This window comes from Schistocerca gregaria, chromosome 3 (assembly GCF_023897955.1).
Source record: "Schistocerca gregaria isolate iqSchGreg1 chromosome 3, iqSchGreg1.2, whole genome shotgun sequence".
Classification (NCBI taxonomy): Eukaryota; Metazoa; Arthropoda; class Insecta; order Orthoptera; family Acrididae; genus Schistocerca; species Schistocerca gregaria.
The window spans coordinates 343,312,990-343,334,379 of NC_064922.1; the positions used below are offsets into that span (position 1 = coordinate 343,312,990).

General features: G+C 45.1%; 1 protein-coding gene across 2 annotated transcripts in view; it reads left to right on the forward strand.

Annotated features, from left to right (window-relative positions):
- Positions 1-21,390, forward strand: part of LOC126354820 (receptor-type tyrosine-protein phosphatase N2) — a 394,642-nt gene that overhangs the window by 268,897 nt on the left and 104,355 nt on the right. For both annotated transcript variants that reach the window (XM_050004761.1, XM_050004762.1), the window contains exon 9: positions 7,388-7,436. In XM_050004761.1, coding sequence (XP_049860718.1) covers positions 7,388-7,436 — 49 coding nt within the window. The remainder of the gene's footprint in view (positions 1-7,387; positions 7,437-21,390) is intronic.

The following is a 21,390-nucleotide window of genomic DNA, read 5'->3' on the forward strand; positions in this document are numbered from 1 at the left end:
TTGTTCCTCCTGCCACCGAACTTCACTAATTCCCACTATATCTAACTTTAACCTATCCATTTCCCTTTTTAAATTTTCTAACCTACGTGCTCGATTAAGGGATCTGACATTCCACACTCCGATCCATAGAACGCCAGTTTTCTTTCTCCTGATAACGGCATCCTCTTGAGTAGTCCCCGCCCGGAGATCCGAATGGGGGACTATTTTACCTCTGGAATATTTTACCCAAGAGGACGTCATCATCATTTAATCATACAGTAAAGCTGCATGCCCTCAGGAAAAATTACGGCCGTAGTTTCCCCTTGCTTTCAGCCGTTCGCAGTACCAGCACAGCAAGGCAGTTTTGGTTAATGTTACAAGGCCACATCAGTCAATCATCCAGACTGTTGCCCCTGCAACTACTGAAAAGGCTGCTGCCCCTCTTCAGGAACCACACGTTTGTCTGGCCTCTCAACAGATACCCCTCCGTTGTGGCTGCACCTACGGTACGGCTATCTGTATCGCTGAGGCACGCAAGCCTCCCCACCAACGGCAAGGTCCATGGTTCATGGGGGGGGGGGGGGGGGGAGATTAAAGTATAGAAAATAGCAGTTAGTATTAATTTTCAACTATAACACCTTTCATCAAAACTCTGCATGTTGAGCAAAGTATTCATTCTGAAAGTCCATTGCGCATAAATTATAATTTGTAATATTCTACTCTTTAGTGTCTACGAAAAAAGCAGCAGTTTCCGGACTACATACTAAGATGTAGACCGTAGCATACAAGCTATATAAACACCATCACTACTTAGCTAAGCACATAAAATCATTCAAATCAGAGATCAACGTACTTTCCGGCTAGCAATCTGGTTCCTGCGTCTTTTTGTGTCTCTGAAAATACTTTTGTCTCTGGATGCCATATTCGCTTAATTTAGACACATTCACACTTAAAATGTGTCAGAATTCGGTTCACTAGCTTCACTGTATCGTTTCTTTTTTGTTGAATGACTGTTATTAACTCCTCTTATCTATACTCTATTTCTGGAGGTCTGGAGTGTTCCTAATCGGAGTAATCCCCAGTTCAAGAACAGTTTAACTTTTTTTCTTTGTTGTGATTTTAATACCCGTATAAAAACAGGTAGGCTGGCAGCAGCACAAAACGCCGCTCTTCAGCCTAAGGTATTACAATGGTAAAACAGAGAAGACACAAGACTTGGAACAAAACGGCGGGGAAAAAACAGTAGACACATGAACATAAAAAAAACTTGAAGCCGTTCACATCGATGACAATCCACACTACAAACTGTTGACATGACACACAAGCACTGATGACTTTGATGGTACACGTGAACGATGGAGCGTGACGGTGATCAGTGAACACTAAACACGACGGCACACACAAGACACTGATGGCGATGATTTCCGGCGCGAATGTCCACGTAGTGTGTGCGAGTCCGGGAACCTGCCAAGAGGGGAAGAAGGGTGAGCGGGGGGGGGGGGGGGGGGGGGAGAGGGGCGAACAAAGATGCCAACGGCTGAGGAGAGGGGAGGAGGAGTAGAGGGACAGGGGAGGGGAAGCCCGGGGGGAGGAATGGGGAGAAATGGAGAAGGTAGGGAAGGGGGAGAGAAGGGAGGGAGGGTGCCCAAAGGAAAAAACACAGGATTAGGGAGGGAGGATCAAAGTTGGTAGGAGGGGTAGATGGAGGGGAGGAGGGCATCATCAGGGAGGGGGAGCTGGCGGAAGCCACCTTGGGAGAGGGTAAGTAGGGTGGAGAGATGGAGAGCAGGTGGGACGTGGGAATACAGGCACGGCAGCGAGTGGGGGTGGGAGAGGATGTGGGGGACAAGCGGGTGAGGAGGATCGAGTTTATGGGAGGTGTAGAGGATCCGTATCCTTTCAAGGAAACAGAGGAGGTGGGGGAACGGAATGAGGCCGTAAGGAACAGTTTAAGTGCCGGCCGAAGTGGCCGTGCAGTTCTAGGCGCTACAGTCTGGAACCGAGAGACCGCTACAGTCGCAGGTTCGAATCCTGCCTCGGGCATGGATGTGTGTGATGTCCTTAGGTTAGTTAGGTTTAAGTAGTTCTAAGTTCTAGGCGACTGATGACCTCTGAAGATAAGTTGCATAGTGCTCAGAGCCATTTTTGAACAGTTTAAGTTGCGGTAGCTGTTACAAAGGAGGACTGCCAACCGAAAACGCAAGAATGAAATATTTCAATTTTAGCTAGGGCTAAATAATTTCTAGTTGATACGCATTCTTCATGTTCGAGAAGCCCCTAAAATTCCTTACAAAGTATATTTCCTCCTACACTTTCCCCTAAATTTAGGGGGAAAAGCTCCAAGCTGGCAACACTACGGTCAGACAATAGGTGGCAGCACAAGCGGCGGAGAGTGTGTAAAACTTGTTGGGGAGGGGGTTGGAAAAATAGTACAGTCGTAGTTGGAATATGAAAAAGGGTCGATTTATGTGATGTCAAAAAGGGTATGATCATTGGCCTTCGAGCATGCGGTCTGCAGTGCTCAGCGGTATTTTCCACGGTCTTGTCAAGTTATAAAATAACTATCTAGGGGGGGGGGGCATTGCTAAAGTAGGTAAGTCTGTAAACTGTCAGTGCCACCAAGGTTAAAACATACAGTGCGTGGTAAAACGGCGCTATCAAAAACTGGCGCCAAGGCAACTGTGGTGCATCGTGGGCCATAGAATAGGGGTGAATGAAGGCTGCCAAGATGTGTACAGGCAAACAGGCTTGGAACAGCTCAGTAACTGACTGCCCAGACGAACCAAGCGGCTACTAACAGTGTCTCCCCAATAACGGTTCAACGAATGCTGCTGTGTACGGACCTCCACAGCAGGCATCTGGTTCATTCACCCATGCTGACTGCTGTCCATCGGCGGTGAAGGCTGCAATTTGCACGCCATTACAGGAACTCAACGTTTACTGGGTGGCGACAGGTTGCCTTTTCAGAAGAATCACGTTTTATGTGTCTGGAAGCAAACAACCTGCAAAAATCTTCGGAAGGCTCCAGGCCGGAGGACAGAGAGTTACGGTCTAAGGAATGTTGTTGTACATTCTCTGGCTGATCTCGTCATTCTGAAAGGCACTATGGATCAACAAGAGTATGCATCTATCCTTGGGGAGCATGTACACCCCTGCATGCAATTGTTTTCTTCGGCACGATGGCATCTCCCAGCATGTCACACGGCTGGAAATGTACGTGGGTCATTCACAGAGTGCTGCGCTGCCCTGGCCACCAAATCCCCCACACTACCTCGATCAGACCGTTTGCGCTGTGGCTCCTCAACTGAGAAACCTAGTGCAGCTGGCCAAGGCACTGGAGTCGAGTCGGTATGGTTTCACACCCTTGTTGGTACCTTCCAGAACCACACTGAATCTCTTCCTGCAAGTCTGTGCTGTAAAAGGTGGTTATTCAGACTTTTGACAGGTGGTCACGTTAACGTGACTGGTCCATGTATAATGATATGCGTATAGCGACTAGCAGCCGAATCCAAAAACATCACCTAATGTTAAGACATTCTTAGGAGCTTTTTTTTGTTATCCTTTATTGTCATTTCAATTCCCAATTAGAGGCGGGCTGGCAGCAGCATAAGTGCTGCTCTTCAGCCGAGAGACATAAAAAGACAGGAAGACATTTAAAAACAATATAAAGAAGATGACGTGGCGGAACATAGAAACAAAAAAGGCGGAACAGAAGAAAAGAAGGCATACAAAGCGGTGACTGTAAATCGGAGATAAAAATCTAAAAAAAGTACGGTACACAAAAAACCACACACTACATTAAAAGGCACCAGGTGAAGTACGGCCGGAGTGTAACAGTTCAGAGAACAAGTAAAACTGCCATGTGAGGGATGGCGTAGCAAGGACCAGGCATGGACGAAAAACAGGTCGAACACACAATCGCTAGATAACACTGTATAACAGCACCAAAACACACCACTAACGCAGCACACTGACAACAATTAACAACCTAGGAGGATCTAAAAGGGGGAACAAGGGAAATGGGAAGAAGGGGAAAGGAGGCGAGGAGGAGGGGACAGAAAGGGGGATGAGGTGGGGGGGGCGAAGGAGGAGTGGGGAGGGAAGGGACGGGAGAGGAAAACAGCTGAGGAGGGAGTGCAGAAACTCGAGGAGTGAAGGAGAAAAATCCACTAGTTGGAAGGAAGGTTAGATGTTACGGCGAAGTTCAACATCCGGGATGGGGAGGTACCGGAAATTGTCCTGATGAAGGAGATGCAGGGTGTGGAGAGAGGGAGGTGCAGCAATGGGTGGGGGGGGGTGGAGAGGTAGGAGGAAGCCAGGGTGTGGGAGGATACAGCTTGTGGACAGTGTAAAGGATGCGGAGATGTTGGAGGAAAAGGAGGAGGTGGAGGAAGGGGATGAGGTCATAAAGGAGCCATGTGGGGGAAGGAAGGCGGATACAGAAGGCAAGGCAGAGCACATGGTGTTCGAGGATTGGAAGGGCCTTCTAAAAGCGGGTGGGAGCAGAGGTCCAAGCAACACTGGCATAACAGAGAATAGGACAGATGAGGGATTTGTAGGTTTGGAGGATGATGGAAGGATGCAATCCCCATGCCCAGCCAGACAGGACTTTCAGGAGGCAGAGGCGGGAATGGGCTTTCTGCTGAATGTTCAGGAGGTGAGGGGTCCAGGTGAGGTGACGGTCGAGGGTGAGGACAAGGTATCTCAGGGTTGGGGTGAGCTGGATGGGCCATAAATGTTAAAGTAGAGATCATGGAGATGGAAGGAGTGGCTGGTGCTATGATGATTGCCTGAGTTTTGGAGGGGTTGAGATGTAGAACCACTGGTTACACTAGGTGGTGAACTGGTCAAGGTGGGTTTGGAGGGTGCATTCAAATGTTTCAAATGGCTCTGAGCACTATGGTACTTAACATCTGTGGTCATCAGTCCCCTAGAACTTAGAACTACTTAAACCTAACTAACCTAAGGACATCACACACATCCATGCCCGAGGCAGGATTCGAATCCGCGACCGTAGCAGTCACGCCTTTCCGGACTGAGTGCCTAGAACCGCATGACCACCACGGCCGGCGGAGGGTGCATTGGGACCGTTTAAGGGTAGGATAGAGAGCCAGGAAGGCGGTGTCATCAGCATATTGGAGAAGGTGGACAGGTAGGGGTGGCTTGGGCATATCGGCGGTGTAAAGGAGATAGAGGAGTGGTGAGAGGATGGAGCCCTGGGGGACGCCAGCAGTGCGATAAAAGATACGGGAGTCGGTGTGAGAAGGGTGACACAGGATTCTTAAGAGCGTAGTTGTCCTGCTTAGTAACAAACAAAAATACATACTGGGACAGTAATCTTTTAAGGTGCAGCACATTACTTTCTGGCAAACAAGTGAGTCCCTAACACACAGTGCACCGAATAGTCCTAACAATGGTCCTCTGCAGTAGATGACCTCGCATGTTCCAGTGTTAACACCACGACATGGCATCTACGACTGAAATGGACACATAACCATTACCACTGGACGTTGGAGCACTTGCAGAGCGTTGCGTCGACTGATGAACCCCGATACCTTCTTCATCGTGCAGATGCGAGGGCTCGAATCCGTCGTCTTCCAAGGGAACAACTCATCGACATCTGTACTTCGCGACGGAGACAAGCTGGCGGCGGATCCATTACGCTCTGGGAAACATACACATGGGCAACCATCGGTCCAGTGGAGTTCGTGCAGAGCACCTTGACGACCTAGGAGTATCATACACTGGATACAAACCATGTACACTCCTTCATATCGATCATGTTTCCCGATTGCAGATAATGCGCTACGCCACAATGTCGGGAGTGTGATGCAGTGGTTCGAGGAACACAGTGACGAGATACAATTGATGTCGTGGCCCCCAAGCTCGACAGATCTTAGCTCCATCGAACACATTTGAGATGTGAGAGCTCATCACCCCACTCCCCAGAATTTACAGGAATTAGGCGACTTGTGTGTGTAGATGTGGTGCCATTTCCCTCCAGCGACCTACCAGGACATCATTGCTTCCATACCATGACACATCGCCGCCGTTATCTGTGTAAAGGTGGATATGAAACTTCCTGGCAGATTCATATCAGCGCACACTCCGCTGCAGAGTGAAAATCTCATTCTGGAAACATCCCCAGGCTGTGGCTAAGCCATGTCTCCACAACATCCTTTCTTTCAGGAGTGCAAGTTCTGCAAGGTTCGCAGGAGAGCTTCTGTTAAGTTTGGAAGGTAGGAGACGAGGTACTGGCAGAAGTAAAGCTGTGAGGACGGGGCATTAGTCGTGCTTGGGTAGCTCAGTCGGTAGAGCACTTGCTCGCGAAAGGCAAAGGTCCCGAGTTCGAGTCTCGGTCAGGCACACAGTTTTAATCTGCCAGGAAGTTTCATATCAGCTCACACTCCGCTGCAGAGTGAAAATCTCTGTCTATAAATCTAGATGGGCGGTACGCCGTTTCGAACCGTCGTCCTTCTGAATGGATGTTCAGTGTGAGGAACAAAAAGGAGTCTTACATCAGTTTTTTCTTCGATAGCCCTCAACTCACATTGCCGCAGAAAGAGGAGGGGAGGGAGCTGGGTTGTCAGTGGTTACAATCCGCTGCACTTCAGACAAGAGACATTAAAAATCTGAAAGCAGTTTAAATTTTTTAAGTGGCGTTAAAAACAGCATGATTACAGAAGAATAAAAAACCAATGGTAAGATGGTGAGTTGCGCTGGTTGAAGGATAAAACGCTGATTTGTTGACCGTTCGATTTATTTATTTATTTATTTATTTATTACACATACTCACACAGAGATGAATGAAGCGATGAGTTTATGTAGATTGCCAGTGGGAAGGGTATTAGGGTATAGAAGCGGCAGAGTACCACAATCAGAGACCGCGGGGGCACTATAGAGTGGTTAGTGTCAATTTTACGGGTAATATAATATTTTCGTATATATTGGGTACGGAAGAGAACAGCGAGGAATTTCGTTAGTTGATAGAGGATTCGCGTACGGGTGTTTGGCGTTCCAGGATCCGCTAGCTACAGAGGTTGAGTCAGGCCAGGCATTTATACGTGTGGAGGATTGTGAAAAGGTGCAGTCCCCATATTCGACAGCTTAGTAGTTTTAGTATATTGTGGGCTTTCTGTTGAACAGCTAATGGGTGGGGTTTCCATGTTAATTGGTGTTAGTTCGAAGTACAGCATCATTTTGATACCACGTAAAATCATGAAAAAGACTCGAAATATTTTAGTTCAGACTAACAACCATACGTACCTTATATTCTCGGACAATGGCTGGATGTACTGTCAATGAAAAGAACGAAATGCGACGAGTGGCCAGTAGTTGACGATGTCTCAGGTGCTGTAAAATGTCTGAGTCCAGTTTGTAACTGAGTTGTTTGCCCTCTGTGTTTCAGGAGGAGCAGCCCAAATTCAACCAACAAGATGGAGATTCTTTTGACACAGGTAAGTGAAATCAGCGCAGGAATCATTCATTCTTCAGAAGACTATGCATTGCCCCGGCAGCCGGCGCATTGTTGCCATATCATCAGTGAGTCGTCGAGGCCGAAGGAAAGTACCGCCACAAGCGACCGGTACAAGTAATACGCTGAGATAACAAAAGCCATGCGATACTTCATAATGTAACGTCGGACCTCCATTAGCTCGATGGACATGGACTCAACAGGACGCTGTAGGTCCCCTGCAGAAATATTGAGCCGTCTATAGCCGTCCATAACTGCGAAAATGTTGCAGGCGCAGGATTTTGTGCACGAACCGGCCTCTGGATTATTTCCTACACATGTTCGATGAGCTTCATGTCGGCCAATCTGTGTGACCAAATTATTTACTCGAATTGTCCAGAACGTTATGACATGGTGCATTGTCATCTATACAAATTCCAACGTTGTTTGGAATCATGAAGTCCATGAATGGCTGCAACTGATCTCCAAGCAGACGAACATAGAAATTTCTAGTAAATGATCGGTTCAGATAGACCAGAGGATTGAGTCCATTCTATGTAAACACAGCCCACACCATTACAGACCAACCACCGGCTTGCACAGTGCCTTGGTGACAATCTGAGTCCGTGGATTCGTGGGCTCTGCGCCTCGCTCGAACCCTACCGTGAGCTCTTACCAGCTGAAACTGGGACTCATCGGACCAGGACAAGATTTTCCAGTCGTCTAGCGTCGAACCGATGTTGTCACGAGTCCGGGAGAGGCGCTGCAGGCGATGTCGTGCTGTTAGCAAATTTAATATCGTCGGTCATCGCTGCCATAGCCCATTAACGCCAAATTTCGCTAACTGTCGTAACGCATACATTCGTCATACGTCCCACATTCATTTCTGCGGTTATTTCACGCAATGTTACTTGTCTGTTAGCACTGAAAACTCTACGCAAAAGCCGCTGCTCTTGGCTACTGCGTTGTCCGTGGTGAGATGTAATGCCTGAAGTTTGGTATACTCGGCACACTATTGACATTGTGGATCTCGGAATACTGAATTCCCTAACGGTTTTCGAAATGGAATGTCCCATGTGTCTAGCACCAACTATGATTCCGCGTTCAAAGTCTGTTTATTCCCGTCGTGCGGCCATAACCGCGTCGTAAATCTTCTCAAATGAATCAGCTAGCTACAAATGATAGCTGAGCCAGTGCATTGCCCTTTAATACCTTGTGTATGCGAATCTGCCACCATCTGCATATGTGCATATCACTATCTAATGACTTTTTGTCACAGTGTATGACCTTCGTGGCATGATAATCTCATTTTCAGAGTTTGCTTTCTAACTCATTTGTAACGCAATACTGTTCTTTTTACTCTTCTCGTGTACTAAATGTTTCTCAACGTGTTATACGACGTCTGTACATTTATCAACCTTGTTGTGTTGCGATGATCTATAGTCACGCAGGCCTTTGCAGATTCCCTGTGGGGGTAAGTTGTCAACATCTACATCTACCTCTACATGGATACTCTGCAAATCACATTTAAGTGCCTGGCAGAGGGTTCGTCGAACCACCTTCACAATTCTCTATTATTCCAATCTCGTATAGCACGCGGAAAGAACGATCATCTACACCTTTCCGTACGGGCTCTGATTTCCCTTATTTTTATCGTGGTGATCGTTCCTCCCTATGTAGGTCGGTGTCAACAAAATATTTTCTCGTTCTGACGAGAAAGTTGGTGATTGGAATTTCGTGAGAAGATTCCGCCGCAACGAAAACCGCCTTTCTTTTAATGATGTCCAACCCAAATCCTGTATCAATTCTGTGACACTCTCTCCCATATTTCGCGATAATACAAAACATGCTGACCTTCTCTGAACTTTTTCGATGTACTCCGTCAGTCCTATCTGGTAAGGATCCCACAACGCGCAGCAGTATTCTAAAAGAGGATGGACAAGCGTAGTGTAGGCAGTCTTCTTAGTAGATCTGTTACATTTTCTAAGTGTCCTGCCAATAAAACGCAGTCTTTGGTTAGCCTTCCCCACAACATTTTCTATGTGTTCCTTCCAATTTAAGTTGTTCGTAATTGTAACACCTAGGTGTTTTGTTGACTTTACGGCTTTTAGATTAGACTGATTTATCGTGTAACCGAAGTTTAACGATTTCCTTTTAGCACTCTTGTGGATGACCTCACACTTTTCGTTATTTAGGGTCAACTGCCACTGTTCGCACCACTCAGATATCTTTTCTAAATCGCTTTGCAGTTTTTTTATCTTCTGATGACTTTATTAGTCGATAAACGACAGCGTCATCTGCAAACAACCCAAGACGGCTGCTCAGATTGTCTCCCAAATCGTTTATATAGATTAGGAACAGCAAAGGGCCTATAACATTCCTTGGGGAACGCGAGAGATCACTTCTGTTTTATTCGAAGACTTTCCGTCAGTTACTACAAACTGTGACCTCTCTGGCAGGAAATCACAAATCCAGTCACATAACTGAGACGATATTCCATAAGCACGGAATTTCACTACAAGCCGCTTGTGTAGAACAGTGTCAAAAGCCCTCCAGAAATACGGAATCGAACTGAAATCCCTTGTCAATATCACTCAACACTTCATGCGAACAAAGAGCTAGTTGTATTTCACAGGATTTTTTCTAAATCTATGCTGATTGTGTGTCAATAGACAGTTTTCTTCGAGGTAATTCGTAATGTTTGAGCACAATATATGTTCCAAAATCCTGCTGCATATCGACGTTAACGATGTGGGCTTGTAATTTAGTGGATTACTCCTACTACCATTCTTGAATATTGGTGTGACCTGTGCAACTTTCCAGTCTTTGGGTACGGATCTTTCGTCGAGCGAACGGTTGTATATGATTGTTAAGTATGGAGCTAATGCGTCAGCATACTCCGAAAGGAGCCTAAATGGTATCCAGTCTGGACCAGAAGAATAGCTTTTATTAAGTGATTTAAGTTGCTTCACTACTCCGAGGATACTTACTTCAACGTTACTCATGATGGCAGCTATTCTTGATTCGAATTCTGGAATATTTACTTCGTCTTCTTTTGTGAGGGCATTCCAGAAGGCTGTGTTTAGTAACTCTGCTTTAGCAGCACTGTCTTCGATATCATTTCCATTGCTATCGCGCAGAGAAGTCACTGATTGTTTCTTGCCGCTAACATACTTCACATCCGACCAGAATCTCTTTGCATTTTCTACCAGGTTTCGAGACAAAGTTTCGTTGTGGAAATTGTTATAAGCATCTCGCATTGAAGTCCGCGCTAAATTTCGAGCTTCTGTGAAAGATCGTCAATCTTGGGGATTTGGCGTCTTTTTAAATTTGGCGTGTTTGTTTCGTTGTTTCTGCAACAGTGTTCTAACCCGTTTTGTGCACCAAGGAGGATCAGCTCCGTCGTTTCTAATTGATTTAGTATAAATCTCTCAATTGCGGCCGATACTATTTCTTTGATTTCAAGCCACATCTAGTCAACGGCTGCTTAATTAGAGCATCACTGGCGAAAGACACAAATCTACTAGTGTTGTCTTGAGTAACTGTACGACAGCATCCAAGGGAAAAATTTGTGTGGTATGGGCAAGAGCATATCCGGGGGAAACGTCATGCTAGTTTAAGATTTCACGTCTCTAAACTGCTCCTCTGCTGTACGGAATGCATAATGTTGCAAAGAGTGCTCGTATCTTTCCGCATTTAGCGTTTTCTTCAGCACAGTAAGGGGTCCACACACTCTTCACCCCCCTGCCGGAGTGGCCCTTGCGGTTCTAGGCGCTGCAGTCTGGAGCCGAGAGACCGCTATGGTCGCAGGTTCGAATCCTGCCTCGGGCAGGTGTCCCACATTTCATTTCCATAGAATGCCGAGCTCTAGACGTAATCTTACAGAAACCTTTTCTCCACTTCTGTATCAATATATGATATTTATAGAGCGATTCTACTGGACAAAATTTGTTTGTCTGTGTCAATCTTCTTCGGATATCTTCCTTGATTGAGGCATCTGGCATAATCTAGCTTCGTAGACGTAGTGAAATGTAATCGGATTGAATCAGACGATGCCGAGAGACATATATTAGATAGTAGATAGTTTTGCCATTGGGGAGGAACACCACAGAGGATGTAAAATACAGGATCTCAAGAGTAAGAAAAGCATCTCTGGTAAAGAAAATTTTGCTAACATCGAATACAAATTTAAAGTGTTAGGTAATCCTATCTGAAGATATTTGTCTGGAATGTTGCCTTGGACGGCAGTGAAACGTGAACGATAAACAGTTCAGACGAAAAACAAATAGGAGATTTTGAAATTTGGAGCTACAGAGAATGCTGGAGGTTGGATGGGTAAATTTCGAACTAATGAGGTGATAAATTGAATGGGGGAAAAAAGAAACTGAAAAATGTGGCTGAGGCAGTGATCGATTGGTTGAAAGCATGTTCAAATGGATGTACTCGTAGGATGTAGTAGTTACGAAGATAACAAGAGTCTCGCACAGAATAGGCGCGTGAAAAACTGCACCGCTGCACCGAACAAGTCTGGGGCCTGAAGATCACAACAATAACAACAGTTTTAGATTTTCAAAAAGTGTTCTCCGAACAACACTGTCGAAAATTTATAGTGTACATGTATATATTTTTTGATCTCGTCGATTAGTTTAAGTATACATTACTGGACTCTCTGAGTCAGTTGACACACAGGGATCGATATGAAATAAGTAGTTGCCCTTGTGCTGCATTTGTGACGTTCTGCACTCTTTCTGCAACTGGCGCTATCGCTCATGACACAAAATGACGGTTTCGTGACGCCGAGAACTGTGAACGCAACTGATTTCGCATGTGTTCTGCTGACCTGTTTCCCGGCGTCAGATTAGATAGGCAGTCAAATAGGCGCGAGGAAAGTGCTTACCGTCACCTGTTGGCCGCACACCAAAGTGCGACGTTCAGTCACCCAGCGATGACTTAAGTACTGACGGATTCTTTCGTAAAAGCAAACATCGGGATATGTAGAGTGAAGGTATCCTGCTGGCGAAAGCCGTCACGTTTCAAGAGGGCTTATGCGATTACTTCAGCTGCAACAGAGGCCGCCTTCCTCGAGCAACGAGATTAACAGAAGACAATCGGTGTGTCCTCCGCCAGGTTAGTAACTAGTTACGGACCCAGTCTGCACGACTGTGCGACTGTTCTCACAAAGTAGCTTACAATCAAATCCACTCGTTTTTTCTTTTAGCGAAAACTACATTAGTATCACAACTCCATAGACAATACAGAGAGTGGACAAAAATATGAAAACGAAACTCCATGGATAATACAGGGGGAGGACAAAAGTACGGCAACACCAAATACATAACACATTATCATCGCTAATACGGTGTACGAAAAACCTTGGCATTCAAAACAGCTTCCAGTAGTTTCGGAACGGATAACAACAGGTCCTGTATGGTTTAAAAGGGAATCTTTTACCATTCTCCCTGCAATACAGTGGAAAGTTTAGGTAAGGATAATGCTGGATAGCGAACAGGAACCCTTCTCTTCAACATCGACCACAAAGGATCAGTAGTATTAAGACCTGGCGATGCGACATTCATCCTTGTTCTCACAAAACCAGTCCTGGACGATGTAGGCTGTGAACAGGGACACCGTCGTTTTGGAACGCAGCTCACCACTGGAGAACGAACACTTTCCACTGGATGGACTCATAAACTAAAATGGTCACATAACCCTTGGACTTAAGCGGCCTTGCAAAGTAACTAGGTGACCCATAGAATACCACGATATGGTTGCCGAAATCACCACCGAGCGCCAGCCATGTTTCGCTCTTGAGTCGTAAACTCCACCAGACGTTCGAAACATTGTGAAACAAGTCTGACCCGACCAAATGACATTCTTGCATTGTTCCATAGTCCAGGTTTTATGACTTCGGTACCACGTTTTCCTGTTACGGGCATGTGCGTCACTACTGAGCTATTTTTAATTCCAGCTCGCTCTGCAGTTCCCTGTTTCTGAGGCTCCCTTCATGTTCTTTTGTACTGGCAGAATTCGCGAGTGCGACTTTGGTAGTTCTACAGTGACTTTTGCAACTGTCGTTCTCTTATTTTTAATCACAGTTCTCTTCAATGACCACCCGTCATGTTCATTCAACACCCGCCTTAGTTCGCGTTGTGACTTAGCGGATGAGGTTTCTCGGCTTTCCCTGTACGCGATATACGGTATGTGATCAAAAGTATCCGGACACCTGAGAGAAAATGACTTACAAGTTCGTGGCGCCCTCCATCGGTAATCACTATGGTGTTAGACCACCCTTAGCCTTGATGATAGCTTCAACTCTTGCAATCATACGTTCAATCAGGTCCTGGAAGGTTTCTTGGGGAACGGCAGCCCATTCTTCAGGGAGTGCTGCACTGAGGAGAGGTATCGATATCGGTCGGTGAGGCCTGGCACGAAGTCGGCGTTCCAAAACACCCCAAAGGTGTTCTATAGGATTCAGGTCAGGACTTTGTGCAGGCCAGTCCATTGCAGGGTTGTTATTATCGTGTAACCATTCCGCCACACGTCGTGCATTATGAACAGATGCTCGATCGTGTTGAAAGATGCAATCGCCATCCCCGAATTGCTCTTTAACAGAGGAAAGCAAAAAGTTGCTTAAAACATCAATGTAGGGCTGTGTTGTGATAGTGCCACGCGAAACAACAAGGGGTGCAAGCCCCCTCCATGAAAAACACGACCACACTATAACACCACCGCCTCCGAATTTCATTGTTGGCACTACACACGCTGGCAGATGGCGTTCACCAGGCATTCGCCATACGCACACCCTGCCATAGGACCGCCAAATTGTGTACCGTGATTCGTCACTCAACACAACGTTTTTCCACTGTTCAGTTGTACAATGTTTGCGCTCCTTACACCAAGCGAGGCGTCGTTTGGCATTTACCGGCGTGATGTGTGGCTTATCAGCAGCTGCTGGACCATGAAATTCAAGTTTACTCACCTCCCGCCTAATGTCATAGTACTTGCAGTGGATCCTGATGCAGTCTGGAATTCCTGTCTGATGGTCTCGATAGATGTCAAAAAATGGTTCAAATGGCTCTGAGCACTACGCGACTTAACTTCTGAGGTCATCAGTCGCCTAGAGCTTAGAACTAATTAAACTAACTAACCTAAGGACATCACATACAACCATGCCCGAGGCAGGATTCGAACCTGCGACCATAGCGATCGCTCGGCTCCAGACTGTAGCGCCTAGAACCGCACGGCCACTCCTGCCGGAGATAGATGTCAGCCTATTACACATCACGACCCTCCTCAACTGTCAGCGGTCTCTGTCAGTCAACAGACGAGGTAGGGCTGTAAGGTTTTGTGCTGTACGTGTCCTTTCACGTTTCCGCTTCACTATCACATCGGAAAGAGTGGACCTAGGGATGTTTAGGAGTGTGGAAATCTCGCGTACAGATGTATGACACAAGTGACACCCAATTTCCTGATCACATTATAAGTACATGGTGGCGCCCGAAATGTGTTACCATTGTGTTTTTGAATATAAACTTTATTGTCAGTACAATCTGAAAGGAACATATACTACAATGAAGAACCGTCCATGCAGATTTGTGCTAACTCAGCACATGCTCAATATGTCCACCATTTCGTTTCATAACTTCCTTCAAACGAACACTGAAGTTAGTGACTACCCTACCGCACATGCCATCCGTAATTTCACTTCAAGCTTGAAGAATAAGTCTTCTGATCCTCATTAAACCACATGGACGTTTCGGGATTTTTTTTTCCTCTAGGTACCCCCAAAGAAAAAAGTCACATGGACTGAGGTCTGGACTATTGGGGGCCAATTTTTTCCGTTATTGAAGCCACATGGAAACCTGAGTGAAATGATCCGCATGCCGAAATGCTCGTGTAAGAACTCCAACACAGTGTTTGCAGTATGTGGCCTTGCCCCATCTTCCATTAACCACTGCGTGTTGAAGGGCAAGGCAGTAGCAAGAAGCTGTGGAATGAAGCTAATGCGAAGCATGCTCAAATAATGCTCGCTGTTCACAGTTTCTTCAAAGAAAAAGGGTACAATAAGTCCGTGACTGGAAATTGTTGCCCACGCTGTAATCCTCGGAGCATAATGTTTCCGTTCATGAAGCACTTGTGGGTTTTCAGTGGCCCAAAAGCGTAAATTATGTTCGTTAACCACACCGTCTAAATGAAAATGCGCCTCGTCTGAAAGCCAAACGTTGTTGAGAGTTTCTTCCCTATCCTCCGCCCACTGAGCAAACTAGTCTCTGCTGCTTGTGTTCTTCAGTGAACTTCTGTGCACAGGTCATCTTGTATGGGTACATATGGAGGTCAGTTTTAAAAATGCGTTGAACGGAGCGTCTGGATATTCCCAGTTGCACTGCTACCTTCCTACACGATTTCCCGAGACTTCTCTGTACAGCAACTCGTACCGCTTCAATATTCTCCGGTGAACAAACAGGCTTAGGCCGAGGTCGCTTCGCTTCCAATGCTGTTCCTTCCTGTACAAATTTATCGTACAACCTGTGGATGGTCTTCTTGCAAGGGACCCATCGTGTGTTAAACTGTTGTCGAAAACGCCTCTGAGTCACAACAAGGCTTTTCGTTTCATGAAAAAGTAACACAATTGCCTATCGTTGCTGTGTCGTCAGTCTTCCATTGTCAGTCATTACAGCTTACTAGTCTCCTAGCGACAGTATCGTGAATTACACGTCATTTCGTAACTCATTTGTTTTTCCAAGTTCTGCTGGTACTGTTGTTGAGATCCCAGCGGGATATCTAGTGTGCGTCGTAAATTGTGAAAGAAACAATTGGTAACACATTTCGTGCGCCACTCTGTACGTCAGTTCCGCGAAGCGTCCCATTCTTCTCTCTCACGATGTCTAATGACTGCTGAGGTCGCTGATATGGAGCAGCTGTCAGAAGGTGGTAGCACACAGCACCTAATATGCAAAAGTATGTTTTTGGGGGTGTACGGATACTTTCGATCACGTAATGCAAATTTCGATACGGGTCCTCTTCGATCACCTAATATTTCGGCTACTTTGGGTACGGAAGCACGCACCACACGTGCATCAACAATTTGCCCGCGTCGGAATGGTCTGAGCTCCGACTTAATGCATTCACAACTACACAGAATACTGTCCTGATCACGATGACACCTGCAATGTATTGAGGACATTACACAAGTACCGTTCGTGGTCAAATACAGCAATGCAACCTGCAGATATGACTAGTACCTGCATTTATATTCAAACATGCATTTATCGCGGTGTTTCCACGATTTATTCCATCCCCTGTATCTGAATTGGACTTCATAACACAGAGAGGTAACGCACAAGCTAGTACGATGGCACACGACCCGCCAATAGTTCGAATACAGCGGTGGAAGACATTTTGAACGGAATGTTAGTGGAAAGGGGGCAGAAATGTCCGGGTACAACTAATGATTAGCAGTGCCTCGTTGTCGTGCGTTGAATCTCATAGCTTCCTAGATATCTGGTTACGTAACATTTCAGACGTTAATTCATCCTTACGATGCAAGTTCCATGGCCGTGCTGGTGTTATGGATCGACACAGGGTTTAATCTTCCCTCTTCCTTGTATACCGTGTGAATCCGATTGGTACCGACAAAATTTCGGAGTTCATGCAGGTATATTGTCCGAGTATTTTGGCTCGCCGTATACGTCGTGTCCGGTGATTCGTCACTGAGTAACTGCATTTTGTTTGATTTATTACTCCTGTTTAGCTTTGTACGTGTATGACACTGAAATTTTCAGCACAACAGCGCCAAGGCACTTTTTGCATGTCTCGTTAGGAAACAATCTTGTCCCATTTACTGACGGTAACAGCTGCTGACAACAGCTGACGTTTGCGTAGAGTTGTCGGGACTACCAGACAAGACATTGCGTGAAAAAAACCGCAGAAATCAATGTGGGATACACGACCAACTCATCTGTTACGGCAGTGCGGCGGAATTTGGTATTAATGGGTTTTGGAAGCAGACGATCAACGCGAGTGTCATTGCAAACAGCACGACCCCGCCTTGCAGCGCTCACCTGGACTAGTGATCTTGTTGGCTGGACCCTAGACGACTGGTCAGATGAACCTGATTCCAGTTGGCAACAGCAGGTCGTGGGGTCCGAGTGTGGCCCAGACCCCAAGAAGACATGGACCCAAGTTGTCAGCCAGCCTCTGTGCAAGCTGGTGGTGTGGGCTGTGTTTACATGGAATGGACTGCTTCCTCTGGTCCAAGTGAACAGATCATTGACTGGGTGGTTATGGTCGATTACTTGGAGAAAATTTGCAGCTATTCATGGGCTTCATTTTCCCAAACCATAATGGAATTTTTATTGACGACAATGCGACATATCACCTGGCGACAATTGTTCGTGATTGGTCTGAAGGATGTTCTGGCCAATTCGAGAGAATGATTTAGCCACCTGCATGGCCCATCATGAATCCCAACGAACGTTTATGGGACACAATTGAGTGATATTGGCTCTGAGGTGTGTACACATCGCCCGGCGCTCTCATTATTGACTATTCTACTTTGATTATTTTTTGTACACGAAATCCTGCACCAGAAACACTTTCGCAATTATGGACGGCTATAGAGACAGCAGGGCCCAAAATTTCTGAAAGGGACTTCGAACTACATATTGAGTCCATGCCACGTGTAGTTGCTTCACTACGCCGGGCAAAAAGTGGTCCGACACTCTGTTAGGAGGTATCCCATGGCTTTTGCCACCTCAGTGTATACTCCACAAGCCATAATATATGTGTTCCGGGGTATTTTGGTACAGCCACAGATCCAGGGTTGAATTTTGGGGAGGGTCACAATTTGTTACGTAACTTCCCTCCTCCGAATACAATTTCCTCACTCACACTTGGAACGTAGCACAGTTTCCTAGGATGTAATGATGATAACATGCTTACGTTAAGCTTAGAACACCGCTTTAGCATTATTCTCAAGAATAATAATTCACACGATACTAAATCGACCTGTCTCAATATTTTCATCATGGCAGCGACAACCGTTACGAAATTGTCTCGAATGGAAAACAGCCCACAGTTGCACTAAATTATGTTTATTTTAAACCTTGGCCATGGTTTCTACTATAATATAGCCCTCTCCATAAGTCCTAAAAATTATCAAAATAACATCTGGACAAGTAATACAATTTACACACAAACTTCAAAATTAGTCAAGTGATAACATATTACTTACATACACACTTACAAATGAAAAATGTCTTAGCCCAGCGGTTGCGTCAAGACCAATAAAATAACTTCAACATACATAAGCCTGTTTGGAACGTAAGTAAAATTACAAATGGCACCCTATGTCCACCGCCCTCTGTTATACTGGGCGCACTGTTGTCAAATGTGCTGTATCCTGCGCACCATAGGTGGCGCACATCACAGTGAGATATGTCGCACCGTTTATCAGGCAACTAGTCAATATGCACGACAATAAATTAATAACAAGCCTACATGTGCAAATGACGGACCATATACTATTAATACGACTGTCCAACAGATGAAATACAGTTGCATACGATCATTAGAGTGGTGGAACATTAACAATTTCATGCAACAAAGTTTGTCGTATCACTTGATACAGAAACGAGACACTCATATGCAAATATAACTTCAGCTTACATTATATGCTCTAATAGCTTATAGGGCTAATTGTACCAGCCGACCGTAGTCATTGTACATAGCCACCCCACCAATGATTGACATTATTTCTACGACTAGCACCCTAGTCGGAGATTCGATGTTTTACTGGATTCCCGATATTCACGGTACACTCGTGAAATGGTCGTACGGGAAAATCCCCACTTCATCGCTAACTCGGAGATGCTGTGTTCCATCGCTCACGCTCCGACTATAGAACCACGTTCACACTCAAATCTTGATAACCTGTCATTTAAGCAGAAGTAACCAACCTAACAACTGTGCCAGACACTTTTTTTGTATAGGCGTTGCGACCGCAGCGGCGTATTCTGCCTGTTTACGTATCTGTATTTGAATACGCATGCCTATACCAGTTTCTCTAGCGCTTCAGTGTAGTTACGCTCTAGAAAAGTGCTGTATTCTGTTATTAACAAGGACAACCACCATTACGAAAAATTTCTCATGGTTTTCTCAAGACTCTCGTAGCTTTGCACGCCACTTCGCGAGCCTGTCTGACTGTTTTACGGTTGCGCAATTGCAACTGGCGATATTGCGCTCGGCCCACAGTTTTAACGCCTACTTCTTATCAGCTGTCGGTCAAGAGACGATGTTTAGTAGCTTGCGTTAAACAAACGTAGCTTTTTCCTGGATTCTTTTTAAACTTGGAAGGATTGAAGAGCAGTTATTAGATTGGCTGATTTGTAACACAACCTTAGGATAAAACTTCAGTTTTAATTATCTAATTTGTGGAAAAGTTTAGGTATAGTTACCGCTTTCCATAATTAAGCATCGTCATCTGAGGATCCTGGTCAATAATCGAAACTGGTAATTATATCTATTTTTTGTGTCATATGAGAAACATATAGCAAAATTTCAACCACAGTGATAGTTGAATCCTCCAGTGACCATTTCGGCTTTTTTATTGTCAGTCTTAATTGCTTCAATTTTTTTAAAATTACCGGTTTCGATTTAACGTGAACCATCTACATATTTGTAGACAACAGTAAAATAACTAATCAAGAAATACTCTGCGAAATACCGTCGACAGCAAATGAGTAATGGAAGTCATTATCAGCATCTCCAACGCTATGAACCGTCTGACGGCAACTGATAAATAAAATCTCTTCTAGACTCTTTCAGCTAAATACATCCACTACAGTATTTAATAATCCTCATCGCAATACAGATAGCTAGATAACCGGTTTCGGTAGTCCAACTACCATTTTCACTTTTGAAGATTTTGGATATATCGATAACTTACTCATAGTACCCCGTGTTGTGGTGGTTAACACTGTCTCATGACCTAAGTGTTAATCACAACGAAAGTATCGTATAGCGTTTTATTGTATTTAATATTTCAGTATTTCTTTAAAAAATGAATCCATTTTTTTTATCTTTTGGAGGTTTGTGTACTCAAAGGCCATTTTTCTGTTTGTTTCTTAGATCTGAAGATGGTTGCCGGTCAGCCGAAACCGGTTATCTACATACTATTGGATGACATTGTAATAAAGACTATGTAAATTTGTAATAAATAATGATGTCACCGTGATTTCTTCACCTGACGGTATCAGATTTTGAAAACATGCCTTCGTGCCACTCCTACATGTCTCCTCCCACCTCTGTTAGCTCGTCGTCTCGCTTTATTCTTGTATCTCGGAATCCAGTAAAGAACTGCCTCGATCCATCCAACATCCATACTCACCTCCTGACTTCGAGTCCTTCTCTCTACTACTTTATTTTCATTACAGTTCATATATGTTTTCCACTCCAGAGTGACCTTCGGATTCTGGATGACTTCCACGCTTAAAGTCTATGTCTCTCTGTCTTAACTAAAATCTTTGTAAAAATTTACATATGTCAGTGGAGCAAATCCGCAGTCACTGGGTGTAAAACAGAATTTTTACTGCCCGCCTTGGCTGTCTCAGTTGTTTTTTTTTAATGACCGATTTCGGTTCAACATGAACCATCCCCAGATCTGTAGACAATAGTAAAATAACTAATCAAGAAATACTCTACAAAATGCAACAAAATTACTATACGATACCATCTGCAGCAGATGAAGAACAGAAAAGCAGCAGGACCCGATAATGTTAGTGCAGAACTTATCAAATGTAGAGGATTAAGGTTAGAACTGAGGCTCTTGTATTTATTAGATTAACGTTGGAAATAGACGTTATGCGACTCATGGTGAATGGCGGAAGTAATATCATTCTGTAATAAGGTTGCCATCTGTCCCGAGCCGGCCGGAGTGACCGAGCGGTTCTAGGCGCTAC